General features: G+C 39.8%; 1 protein-coding gene across 10 annotated transcripts in view; it reads left to right on the forward strand.

Annotated features, from left to right (window-relative positions):
- Positions 1 to 14104, forward strand: part of TFEC (transcription factor EC) — a 149855-nt gene that overhangs the window by 130439 nt on the left and 5312 nt on the right. For 9 of the 10 annotated variants that reach the window (XM_080556476.1, XM_080556478.1, XM_080556481.1 and 6 more), the window contains 2 exons: positions 1700 to 1775; positions 13262 to 13409. In XM_080556476.1, the coding sequence (XP_080412602.1) occupies positions 1700 to 1775; positions 13262 to 13409 (224 nt within the window). Of the gene's footprint in view, positions 1 to 1699; positions 1776 to 9877; positions 12827 to 13261; positions 13410 to 14104 lie in introns of those variants that run through there. The other variant, XR_013939641.1, reaches the window with a different exon arrangement.

Here is a 14104-nt window from a genome sequence, read left to right on the forward strand (position 1 = left end):
ATGTTTTTGTGGATCACAAACAAGCCATGTAGATTTTTGCATTTGTTGCTAGCTCATTTTCTTGGAAGTGTCACAGTAGCTGCTGCCTGTCTTATTTGGGCAGGAATACGGAGTTTTTGCTGGACGAGGAAAGGAGGTGGGTATGAGTTGTCCAGAGCTGTAAGAAGGGGAAGAAGAGGAAAGACAGGCAAGATAGGTGCAAGCATACATTAGGGATGCTTCCACTTTTTTTTTTTTTTTATTTTTTTTATTTTTTTCGAGGGGAGGGGAGCTCTCTGAGATCATCATCTTTTCTGGTTTGGCTCCAGGTGTATATTTCAGAGCTCAAAGTCTCTCTGGAGACAGGTCTGTGTGATGCCTTGGGCATATTAATGCATTACCCAAGATGGTTTTGTTAGTGTTATTTACTATTTAATGGTACTGGGTTTTTAGGGATGGTCTGAAAAGTCAGATTTTGGAACCTGATGAGAATTATGCAAACATTCATGTTCCAGGTTGAATTAAGGTCCATATTTTACAGAAATGTTCTTATACGTCTTACAGAAAAGCTTTCCTTTTGACATGTTAGGTTCTCATGAAACCCTGAAAAACAATTTAGATCTAAGAAATGGAGCCACTTCTTGTAATACCAAGAGTTTAAACCATTATTATTACCGTTACTATTTAAAAAACAAACACACAGGCAATTAAGGGTATAATGCTTATACTTTCTGTGTCACCATATGTACAAAAAATCCCTCTAAGTGATAAGATGTCCTTTGTGCCACTGATAAATGTGAGATTTCTGCATGTATATGTAGCTGTAGAAAAACTGGTGAGAAAGAAGAGGAGAACTCTCTCTAAATTAGTCAGATGGAGGCAGAAAGGTGACAGGCCCTTTGTGCACACTCGTCTGGGTACCCATACAGCACTGAGAAAGTGGACTGAGAACACAGAGATGGGAAACTAATTTTAAGAGGCTTATCTCTCTTTTTATCTTTCTAACTAAGCTGCAAATAAAGCAAGATACCATACATAATTTGTCTTGGAAGAAGAATACATTTATTTATTGAATTTAATGACTTTTTCTTCATTTTGTTGAGTGTTTTGAAAGTTAATTTAAGCATGGTTGTGCTGTCCATCATCAAAGAAAACAGATATGCTGGGGATGGAGTGTTTTTGGGACAGTCTTCCTCTGTCTCAGTGAAGAGAGATGGTTGCTGTTAAGTCCTCTCCATGGTTTACAATGCTGAGAAAAGTAGATAAGAGATAAAAAGCTGTTAACCATGGTCTGTAGCAGGAGTTTTGACAAAATGTGAAATATTGTATGAGTTGTCCTGCATCCCTGTTGAAGTCCCAATGAATGCTGAAACCCCCAATAAAAGCTGAAAACTCTTGTGTGGCAGCACAGTGGAGGAAGGATGCATAAACCAGGAGAAATTAAGTGTAACTCACATTTAAAGAATGTGAGACTATTTCACTCCCTGAGAGTCTAGTTTTAAATTGGGGGAAACCTACATACAGGGTAGGATGCAGAGTTACTAATCATGGAGTTTGTCTCAAGAGTATGTCAGAGGCAGGTAAGAGATCATGTTGGGATTTCTTTTTCAGGAAATTTTATGTACATTGACTGACTTGTTTTTAACTAATTATAACAAAGTATGTTGACTTTCTGCAAGAATATTTCACCATAGAAATAATAACTGTTTCTTTTTAACAGTCGAGAGAAGAAGAAGGTATAATATTAATTACCGAATCAAGGAGCTTGGCACACTCATCCCCAAGTCTAATGATCCGTGAGTTCAACAGTCTTTCCTATAATAATGTTTATAGTTTAAATACAGGGAAAAAAAGATAGTTGCATGTAATGGCCATAGAATTGGCCATAGACTGATGGGATACAGAATCTTCCATGCCAGGCCACTAGCTTGGATCAGGCTGTTGAGTAACAAACTTTTGACAGATTTTTGGTGCCTGTTGGGAAAAGGATAATAAAATGAAAACAATTCCAGGGTGTTAAGGCAGAGAGCCACACACACAGGGTGTGTGAGCGGGGAAGAAGATAAGCCAAAGACACCACAAGTATGTGTGGTGTCTCTGGAGAAGGAAGGAATGATATTTTCAGCCCTTGTCATGGGCCCTCTAGTGGGATAAAACAAAATGTGTGTCACTGTCTGCATTTTGGTTACCAAAAATAAATAAATAAATAAAATCATGTTAAAAGATTGTAGACCGAGCGTTTTTCAGAAGTCCTCCACACACTGCAGGGAAAAAATAAAGTCTTGAAGTGCAAGGATAAAAATAATAGTTGCTATAATTGCTACCATAATCACATTTCATACTAATGTGTATACTTATAGTAACAAAAAAATGCACGTTGCTTAAACTATATCTGCCTTCCCTTAGAGCTTGTTTTTGTCATCAATATAAAAAAAAAAAAAAGCCACCTCAGTAGGAAAAACTATTGTAGGATTAGCAATAATGATTCAGTGATGTATTAGGACCTTAGCCTTAGATTTTTCATATCACTCAGGGAAGCCTTAAGACCATGTTTGTACCATGTATAAAATTGGTTATACAAATGTTGTCTTCATCATTTGCATGTCAGTGTAGACCTGCAGGATGCTTCAAATGAAAATGTCTATCGATATTTTAGCTTTATTTTTTTTCCTCAGAATCAAGAAAAAATGTATTATATTTAGGATTTCTGTAACACTAGAAAGCTCTGTGAGACTTAGATATGTACAAGGTTGGCATAATAAGCCACTTGGAGTGAAGCCACCAGAGAGAAAATTAACATGCCACAATCATTTTAGAGAATTCACAAACTCTGCTCCGTCTACAGCATCCGTCCAAGCGAGATAAATGGGCATGTTCTTGTTATTTAAATACATTTGGGTATTACAGCTGAGTTAAAGTAAGAAGTGCTTTAAGTACCTAAATAAAGTTTTGGCTACATGTGATCCCCTACAAACACACACTCGTAAAAGAGTTTTAATTTTGCTGGCATATCTTTCAGTATTCAAGACCATTTGGGCAAATAATTGAGAGATTTCTCAGAAAAACAGTGGATGGCACTGTTGGTTTGCAGGTATAAAGCAATAATGGAAGCAAGCTATACTGCAATTAGAAATGGGCATGAGGTACAAATTCCAGTTGTGATTTTGATTGCCTACAGAGGTGTTTCAGTTACATGTTTTGGTCTGGATTCCAGTTTAGTTTATAAACTTATTCAAATCATTAATACTTAGATCAATCACCTAAGCTCTGCTTAAAATGAATACTCTGGACCTGCAATTTTGCTCCAGTAAGTGCATGATGGATTTTACTCATAGATTTTAATGATGTTGCCTTGAAAAAAAGTTTCAGGAAAGAATCCTGAAGACATCATGTTTTCTTGTTTTAGTCTCCAAACCCATGATTGAGTTCAACACTGTGACATCCCCAAAGCAGTACATATTTACAAAAGCAAAAAGTCCATCCTGAGGTCTGAGAATTGTTGTTTTTAAAAGGCTGGTAATCAGTACTACTTTTGAAAATGTGTCTATATAAAAGCTTTCAGGTTGATCTCCAGAAAAAAAGAGGCATCAAAATGTGCTGGACACATTGAAAACTAGGTTATAACATAACTTAATGAATAATAAATTCTTTACTGAGAGGGTGGTGAGGCACTGGCACAGGCTGCCCAGAGAAGCTGGGGATGCCCCATCCCTGGAGGAGTTCAAGGCCAGGCTGGATGGGGCTTTGGGCAGCCTGGTCTGGTGGGAGGTGTCCCTGCTCATGGCGGGGGTTGGAAATGGGTAGGCTTTAAGTTCCCTTCCAGCCCAAACCATTCTATGATTCTATGATTAACTTTGCTGTAGCTTAGTGGCAAGTTAAATTCATCCAAAGAAGTGTAAATAATTTTTTAATATATATTTGCAAGTTGAAATAATTCAATTTGACCACATTGTTCTGTTGGCTGAGCAGATCAAAATTTTTCTTTCTGATATCATCCTGTGTTGCCGAATCATAACTCAGAGTCCTTACCCTCTCTTTCAGTTCTTGCTTTTTCCTTCATAACACCTTACTGTGCCCCCCATCTGCCCTGTTCTTTCAAAGAAAGAGATGTATCAGCTCTTACAATATTTTATCTGTAGCATTTTATCACACATAGCATTTTCACCTCATACATTGTTTTTAAAATATTCTTCTTATAGTAGGAACTTAGCTGTAAAAGGAGAAACCTTACTGATGCTTGGACTAATGACAGTGAAACAAGTCAGCCTTTGCACTGAAGAGTAAATACTGTTATAACTAAGTCATTGTGATTAGCATGCTTGTCCCAAATGGCTTGTTTCAAGAAGATTACATTCAGGATTAGAAAATGACATTGTTAATGGTATTTGGAAACTTTTTATGATTTATGCTTCTTAGAAGTTTGTTTTTATTTATTTATTTCGTTTCATTTTTGTTTTGTTAGATGGTGAACTTGTTTGGCTCCTGTAGAGGCTCTGCAGGAACTTTCTCTTGAATAGCTTAAGCCCCTACCCCTTTCCTTTTTTTTTCTTTTTTTTTTTTTTTTTTTTAATAATATAATGACAAAAATGTGGATTATGTTACTTAAATGAATGGGTATTTATCAACTCACTTCATCAGCATTAGAAAATGGAGATAAGTTGCAAAAAACTTTGCCTTCGTTTAATTTTCAGTGCTTAAATATCCAAGTAATAGATGCTTCAGAAATGCAAAACTCATAGAATAATTCAAAGATAGAATCAAAAGGCCCAAAATTTTACAGTCATATTTTGCTGAAAGAAATCAGAATATACATCCTTTAAATATACCTATTTTTCCATTCTTGGTTCCTTTGTGTTCGGCCTTTCAAAATCCAGTGGTTAACAGGACTTCATATTGTGATAGAGGCTGGGAATGACAACTCAAGAATTGTTTTATGGTAGCTAGACTGAAATTATCAGAAATACAAAGAAAATCATCTTTCATTTATGAATTCTAGTCATTTTATCGAACTGAGGTGCTAAAAGAACCACTGAGGATTTGGGCAGAGCTAGTGAATTGCTCTCACTCACTCTCTGCTCTCTGCATCTGTCTGTACTTGATGTTCTGTCTGTTGTCTGTGGGCAGACCCTCTAATGGCCAGCATGACCATGTTTCTTGTAAAGGAAAAGATTGTATACACTTACACCACTATAAAATGGCCAGGAGAATACAGTTGGTAATTGTACAGGTCATCAAAACAGGTACAAAGTCCTTCAAAGTATTTCTTTGAACAAGCTCAGTCTAAAGCTAATTTCTCAGAAATAGTGAAAAAAAATGGCCAGCAAACATAGTTTGAACTTCACAAATGCATTTGTTATTATTAACTGCTCTGCAACTGGCAAACTCTGTGACTCTTTGCTCCCAAACTCTGCTTTCATTAATTAGTTTTAATCTTAGATGATCAGATGCTCATGCCCCTCCTGCAGGAGCCCTACAACTTGTGCAAACTAGTGAAGCTCCTTTGACTTCAACAAAGATACCTTACTGGAAGCAAGCTGGCGTACAGCCTCATGGCTATGTTTCTTTTCTCCTAAATGAGGAACTCTCCTAGATGAGAATTTCACTAAATTCCTGGGCTCGTGAGATTTGTAGAGAGATTTAGCTGGTAAACTTAAGAGGAACTAGGGTTCACACAACATGTTTTTTACTTATTTGCTAGTTTTCCATGCAAATCATATTAAGTGTAGCAGATCTCTGTTAATTAAACTAGGTAATATGTGTGTAGCTTGCTTAAAATTTCAAATTATAGTAACACATGTGCCAACACACAAAGACACAATCCTCCTTTGCAGAGGTCATTGCTGATGCCCAGACATGCAAAACTTACTGCTCTCAACTGACTTTTTTACATGTAGATTTTCCCATCTGTCTCAGTATTTACAGGACAGAGTCTAACATATGTATAATAAAAAGGAAGATTAAAAAAAAATAAAATGGAGGGGTTTAATAACCAGTGAAAGAGTCTCCAAAGACTAGTTGATCTATATTTGTGTTGGTAGTTATAAATGCAACTGTTTTACCTATTTTTATAAACCACTTTCCAATTAAATGGCTGGAAAATACTAGTGACTGCTCACTTTTTACAGGTTCTCATATGAACTTGTAGGTCTTGTCATTACTAACTCTACCTCTGTTAGATGCTGAGCAGGAACAATGCATGTCCCTAAAAACAATAAACAATCTCATACTACCCCTTTTATCATTTTTCATATACCTTTATCTGCAGCCACCTTTTAATTCAGTATTTTCAGGGAAAAACAAATAAAACAAAACAAAACAACAACAACAACAACCAAAGACAGAAAACCAATAACTATTCTGAGAATTTTCCAAATTATTTTTATGTACTTGTTTTTCTTGGATTGAATCTGTTTTTCAAAAAAAAAATAATTTTTTTTCTTCCCGTTATAAATGAATTTGCTTGCCTGCCTGCTAAACAGGGCTAGACACACTACAGACACTTGCTAGGCAGTTCCCACTGTTTCTCTTCATCCTCTCTAGTTACATTGCTGCTCTTCCAGCCCTATACATCTCCTCTGTAGAGCCTCTGTTTCTCCAAAGTGCAGTCTTATTACTGCTGTATGGCTAGTCTGCCAGGCTAGAAAGGATGGAGAGTGTCTGTGATGCAGAACCAGTATTTCTTTTGCTCCTGGTATAAATACTGAGATACAGAGTGAAATATGAATTGACTTCTAAGGTTGCCATCCAGTCCTTTGCTGTGTTGCTTCCAGACACTGGAACATGTTGCTTGACTATCCCTCAGTTAATAAGATATCAGTGAGTATATGCATAAAGAGAAGGAGGATACATGTGTACACACATGCACACACACATAATAACAGATGTATAAATAGCAATCAGGAAGAATTCTGTTCTTGCATCAGATTTGGTCTTGCACGCTGGCCAGCAGATGTATTGTACATCACAGTTCATTAAGCACAGACCTTCAGTGGTTTAATGGAAATGGTTCAAAATCTGTTAAGTGATAACAGCAACCACAGCATTTTCATCTGAGATCTCCATGATACTTTTGCCTCTCGAATTTGTAAATATTACTACCAAAGTTATCTATAAATATATATTTCATCCAAGTTGACCAAATCCATCTCTCTGGCAATTTGAATCCAGGAATTAGCTCTTCAGTGATGACTTCTATTATGTGAAAATTTATAATAACCATATATACATAAAAATTCAAAGTATCAAGGAAACATGAACTGAAAGTAAGCTATTTCACAAATGTTGCCAATTATGTGCAATATGAATGAATCATGATAAAAAACATTTCAAATAGTCATAAACATATGGGTTATTCATATGTCAATCAGAAAAATTGACTGAAAAACATTTTTTTCTGAATTTGATTTTGAATCCATAATGCTTTATAACTGATGTGAAATTGTGAGATCACTATTAAATGTTTGCTAAAGGTGTGATATATGTATATTTTTCTGCTGCTGTTAGATGTCTTAAGAATTTCCATTTTGCCAGCTATAGCTTAATAAGTAATTTTATACTACTATATTTTCATGTTTAGATCATCAGTTCAAAATTGGCTTAGCTTGGTCTTAATTACAGGCTGGGAGGAACTGATCCCTAGTGCCTAGTCAGATTTTGCTTCTCCAGAGTTTATACTATAAATTTTCTTACTGTTGCACTTTTCAAAGTTGCTATGAATATGTCCTAGCTATAAACAGCATTTTTATATCTGAGATGACAGTGGAGATTTTCATCTTGAAAAGTTGTTTTCCTCCTATCTTTAGCTCTTCCTATTTATTCAGGAGTTCTCTGGTGTAGAGAGACAGGCACTTCCCAGCCTTTCAAACTACACAGCAAGTCAGGCTTAAATAGAGAGGTATTTAAGAAGTCAGCATTTTACCTAACTTTCCAGAGAGGTCTGAAAACAAACAAACGAACAAACAAACAAACAAAAAAAACAAGATTACAATGGGGTAATGGTATTCAAACGTTTGTTCAGAAACATAAGCATCAGATGTACTAAAATCTTCCATAACTTTTGCAGTTTGAACATAGACATCCCACATATGAGGAGAAAGTCCTCTCACAGGAGGAAGGCCACAGAATGCTGTCAGGAAACACGTTCTGTATGGGTATGTGGGCTGCTGACCCACATGTCAGACGGGTATGTGGGCTGCTGACTGACTCCAACTCAGCAAGTGGGGCACAAGTGTGTTGGGGAGAAAGCTCTCTGGGCTGATTACCAGGGCTTTAAACTAGGTTTGACGGGGGAAGGGAGGGGAGCTAAAAGTGACAGAGAAGGGCTGGGGGAAGTTGTCACTGCTGTCACTGTTGAAGATAGTAGGGAAAAACCTCTGAGTTGTCCCATAGGATTGTCTGAGGGCTCCTCAGAGAAGGTAACGATCCCGATACCCCGTCCGGAATCTTCTTCTTGTATCCCTCCAGGGGTAACTGCACCTGCTGCTTCCCTAAAGTGCCTGTATGCCAATGCACAGAGCATAGGAAATAAACAGGATGAGCTCGAGATCTGTGTTCGGTCGCAGGGCCACGATCTCGTAGCAACCACAGAGACGTGGTGGGAGAGCTCACAAGACTGGAATGCTGTCATGGGGGGCTATGTCCTTTTCAGGAAAGACAGGCTGGGGAAGCGAGGGGGTGATGTTGCCCTTTATGTGAGGGAGCAATTAGAGTGTACCCAGCTCCACCTGGGGGAGGGTGAAGGACAAGTGGAGAGCTTGTGGGTGAGAATTACAGGGTGGGCTGGTATGGGGGACACTGCTGTGGGGGTGTACTACAGGTCACCAGATCAGGAGGAGGAGGTCCATGGGGCCTTCTACAAGCAGCTGGTAGTAGCCTCAAGATCCCAGGCACTGGTTCTCATGGGGGACTTCAATTATCCAGACATCTGTTGGGTAAGCAACTCGGCCAGGCATGCGCAGTCCAAATGGTTCCTACAGTGCATTGAAGACAATTTTCTGATGCAGGTGGTGGAGGAGCTGACAAGGTGGGGGGTGCTTCTAGACCTTGTCCTTACCTACAGGGATGGGCTTGTTAAGGATGTGAAGGTTGGGGGCAGCTTGGGATGCAGCGACCATGAGATGGTGGAGTTCAAGATGGAACTTGGTGGAAGAAGTAAGGCTAGTAGCAGGATTGCTACCCTGGACTTTTGAAGAGCTAGCTTCGACCTCTTCCGGGACCAGCTTGGGAGTATCTCATGGGCTAGGTTGCTAGAAGGCAAGGGTGCTTGTGAGAGCTGGGCGACATTTAAACAGCACTTCTTCCAAGCTCAGGATCGGTGCATCCCTAAGAGTAGGAAATCGGGGAAGGGGGGCAGGAAACCTGCGTGGATGAGCAAGGAGCTCGTCGGTAAGATCAAAAGGAAGAGGAAGGTCTATGAAATGTGGAAAAAGTGCCTGTCCTCTTGGGAGGAGTATAGAAGTGTTCTCAGGGCCTGCAGGGACGCGATGAGGAAGGCTAAAGCTCACCTAGAGATGAGGCTTGCAAAAGAGATACAAGATAATAAGAAGTTTTTTTTTTTTTTTTTAAAGTATTTAAACAGTAAAAGGAAGACTAGGGATAATGTGGGTCCCTTGCTGAACAAGGGGGGTGTCTTGGTAACGGGAGACACCGAGAAGGTGGAGATACTGAATGCTTTCTTTGCTTCAGTCTTTGCTTCAAGGACTCCCCCCCGGGACTCCTCAACCCTGGTGGGAGGAGAAAGGGGCTGGGAGGGATCCCCCCTGGTTGACGAGAGAGTAGTTCAGGAGCGTCTGAGTGGGCTCAACGCACACAAATCCATGGGTCCTGATGGGATGCATCCATGTGTGCTAAGGGAGTTGGCAGAGGTGATCACCGAACTGCTCTCTATCATCTTTGAAAGGTCCTGGAAAACAGGAGAGTTGCCTGAAGATTGGAGGATAGCCAATGTCACTCCAGTCTTCAAGAAGGGCAAGAAGGAGGATCCGGGAAACTACAGGCCAGTCAGTCTCACCTCTGTCCCTGGAAAGGTGTTGGAACAGCTTGTTCTGGATGTCATCTCCAAGCAATTGGAAGAGAAGAATGTTATGAGGAGTAGTCAGCATGGATTCACCAAGGGGAAGTTGTGCTCAACCAACCTTGTTGCCTTCTATGATGGCATCACCAGCTGGGTAGATGGGGGGAGAGCAGTGGATGTCATCTACCTTGACTTTAGCAAGGCTTTCGATACTGTCTCCCATGACATCCTGATAGCAAAGCTGAGAAAGTATGGGATAGAGGAGTGGACAGTTAGGTGGGTTGAGAACTGGCTGACTGGCTGAGCTCAGAGGGTGGTGATTGGCAGTGCAGAGTCCAGCTGGAGATTTGTGACTAGTGGCGTTCCCTAGGGGTCGGTGCTGGGTCTGGTCTTGTTCAACATCTTCATTGACAACCTTGATGAGGGAATAGTGTCTGCCTTCAGCAAGTACGCCGATGACACAAAGCTGGGAGGAGTGGCTGACACGCCAGAAGGCTGTGCTGCCATTCAGTGAGACCTGGACCGGCTGGAGAGATGGGCAGGAAGAAACCAAATGAGGTTTAATAAGAGCAAGTGTAGAGTCCTGCACCTGGGAAGGAACAATCCGGACGTATCAGTACAGGCTGGGGGACGACCTGCTGGAGAGGATCTCTGAGGAGAAGGACCTGGGGGTCCCGGTGGACGACAGGTTGACCATGAGCCAGCAGTGTGCCCTCGTGGCCAAGTAGGCCAATGGGATCCTGGCGTGCATTAAAAGGAGCGTGACCAGTAGGTCAAGGGAGGTGATCCTCCCCCTCTACTCTGCCCTGGTCAGGCCTCACTTGGAGTACTGTGTCCAGTTCTGGGCTCCCCGGTACAAAAAAGACAGGGATCTCCTGGAAAGAGTCCAGCGGAGGGCCACAAAGATGATGCAGGGCCTGGAGCATCTTCCCTATGAAGAAAGGCTGAGAGACCTGGGTCTGTTCAGCCTGGAGAAAAGAAGACTGAGAGGGGATCTCATCAATGTGTATAAATACCTGAGGTGTGGGAGACAGAGGGATTTGGCCAACCTCTTTTCAGTGGTTTGTGGGGATAGGACAAGGGGTAATGGTCACAAGATAGAGCACAGGAAGTTCTGCACCAACATGCGAAAGAACTTCTTCACAGTGAGAGTGATGGAACACTGGAACAGGCTGCCTGCGGAGGTTGTCGAGTCTCCTCTGGAGATATTCAAGGCCCGTCTGGATGCCTACCTGGGCAGCCTGCTCTAAGGAACCTGCTTTGGCAAGGGGGTTGGACCTGATGATCTTTTGAGGTCCCTTCCAACCCCTTCGATTCTGTGATTCTGTGATTCTGTGATTCTGTGGTGTTCTGCTCTCCCATAGGCATGAAGGACAGCAAGAAGGAGGGCAGAAGGACTGCCAAGAGATGATTCAGCTCTCATGAGGGACGCAGGCTCTGCTCTTGGCTCCTGCTCCCACCTCTGCCTAATTTTCCATCCAGAGATGGTCTAAATGAAAATACATACCCACTTTAGGGAGCAGCCTGTGAGGTTTTGGCTTTGCAGACAGCCTGGTGTGAGGCAATAACCATTTTCTCTCTGACTTCCCCAGTTTCTAAACCCCAAAGCTGTGTATTCCTGGCCCACATGGCTGAGAGGAGTTTGCTGGAGCCCCATGGTTTGTCTGCTGCCTGGAGAGGAAGGAGATGTGAATTCCATCCTTCTCTGACCATAAGGCTGGTTCTCCCAAATCCCTAGCAAATGATCTAAATTCTAGGGCATAGTTAAACACTGTGATGCTCTATCACAAACCATTTTAATTAGTTTTCTGAGCATCTTTAAAGCTATGAGCTCCATAAGCATTTATCATTCAACTGGATCCCCAGATCCTGTACCTGCCTAGCATTTGCCCTATACATTCAGGAGAAAGACGGCAGTCTTGGTGGAGATCAAGGCTGCTTACCTTTGGGATAAGAGTGCAAGGTTCCTTAGGTATTTACTCTAGGAAGCTGAATGTAAAACATAGACACTTCTAAAAGAAATAAGTCCACTCCAGATCACATGCATGTGAGTAGGGTCAGGTCTCCTTAACTAAAGCAAACAAGAAATAATGGAAAGTGGTAATAGATGAGAGTATAATATATATCTTCTTTTTTTTTTTTACTCTATCAATGCCAGGGTATAAGTATATGCATTTGGAACAGATACTTAAAAACAACACACTAATTTGGTTACTTCTCACTCCCAACCTCAGATTCTTACTGGTTTAAACAGTTTTTTCCCTCTCGGGCTTGGTTTATAAGACCAGAATGGCTGTCTGTCTTCTGCTCAGTTTAAGCCATCTTGCAGTGAAGCAGGTAGTTTGGATAAACTCTTCTGTATGTATATTAATGCAGCACTGCCCATCCCTGTATTACACAATACCAAATTTTATCAGAAATTCAACATTTTCAAGAGAAAATTATTCCTGTTGCAAGGCCTCTAAGACCTTGCATAAAGGAGTATATGGAAAGTTAACAAATGGATGTATGGAAGTCCTTGAACTCATGCTAAGTTTGAACAAGTGTATTGTTAGTAAGACTGCTTGTAAGCTGGTAGCTAAACCATGAATTCCTGAATGAGGGAAGGGTTTAATCTTATTTTTTGGGGGCAAGAGTTTCATTTTAAATTGGTGTCTCTATGTAGCTGTGGACTTCAACCTGATTTATATTGTTTCAAGCTTGTTGAATGGGCTTAAGCAAGAATTTTTGTCATACCATTGTGGTTACCAAACCATGATTTGTCTGTCGTCAGTGATGAGTGGCATTCAACATAGACCATTTTTTTCCTCAACAAGCATAAAAGCAACCTCATTAGTAAGTCAAGTAAAAGGAGTAGTATATTTGAAATGATCTTTAAAAATTTAGTCTTAAGTCCTCAGTAATGTATATTTCCTAGTTCATTAATGCAGAACTACTGCACATAGATTTTAATCTTAGAGTTAATAATAAAAGCAATTTTCACTAAAAATATAAAAACTGTAATGGTAGAATCATGATATTGCATTTAGCTCTCCCACAAAAAGTCACTTTATTACTTTCTTTTGACACTTATTTTCATTCTGGGATTAATTTTACTATATAAGGGCTTCTTAACTATTCTATTAAAATTTCCATTCAGAAGCAATAATATCTAAGAGTGAATAATAGTCATGTAAATCATTATTTCATATTAATGTAAAAGATTTTGTAAGTTCTTATGAATTCTGCTGACATGCACAATTGTGAAAAGGTTATCTCTACATTCTGCAGTGATATGCGCTGGAACAAAGGAACTATTTTAAAAGCATCAGTGGAGTACATCAAGTGGCTACAAAAAGAACAACAGAGAGCCAGAGAATTAGAACACAGACAGAAGAAATTAGAGCACACTAACAGAAGACTTCTGCTTCGAATTCAGGTTTGTATGAGAGTGTTGCCATGAACTACAAAGCTTTCTCAGTACTTATCCCTCATCAAATTTTATTAATCTATATCATTTTTCCCAAATGTCACTTACTGAAAATGAATTGTTTTTCCCTGTTTATTGCTGTGTAAACTGGGGATGAGGTATTTTTTTTCAGATTTCTAGGAAATTTCTTTCATAATTAAACCTTACATAAAGGAATACAGTGAAAATTAATAAAGTATTTGCACAAACGGTTAACTTATGTATATATGATAACCTGAGAAGGACAAAACAGGAAGGAAAAGGTACATTTCTCCTGCCAAAAATCAATAATGAACACAAAATTTCTTTCTGTGTTTTCTTTTCCCTCTGTAACCATTTCAAACTTTGCACTTCTTTGGGCATAGTGTGCCATGCTATGTCTGCTCATGACACAAAGCAACAGAATATGAATATTTATACATGCAATGGTGACATAGATAGACAGATATAAAATTAATCACCTTATTTATTGTAATTTACAAATATATCAGTAAATTAGCATCATAAAGTATCTTTTGTTTCTCTGGATAGCAATGAATAACAGACCCAAAAGTTGCAACACTTTTCTTTCAACTTTATTAGGTCCACAAGGCAATGCTTTCAGTAAAGCTTTCCCATCTCTAATGTTTCCTGCTGCTTAATGACAGCGGTGGAATTAAAAAGAA

The sequence above is a fragment of the Anser brachyrhynchus genome (genome assembly GCF_964034855.1).
Source record: "Anser brachyrhynchus genome assembly, chromosome: 1".
In the NCBI taxonomy this organism is placed as follows: Eukaryota; Metazoa; Chordata; class Aves; order Anseriformes; family Anatidae; genus Anser; species Anser brachyrhynchus.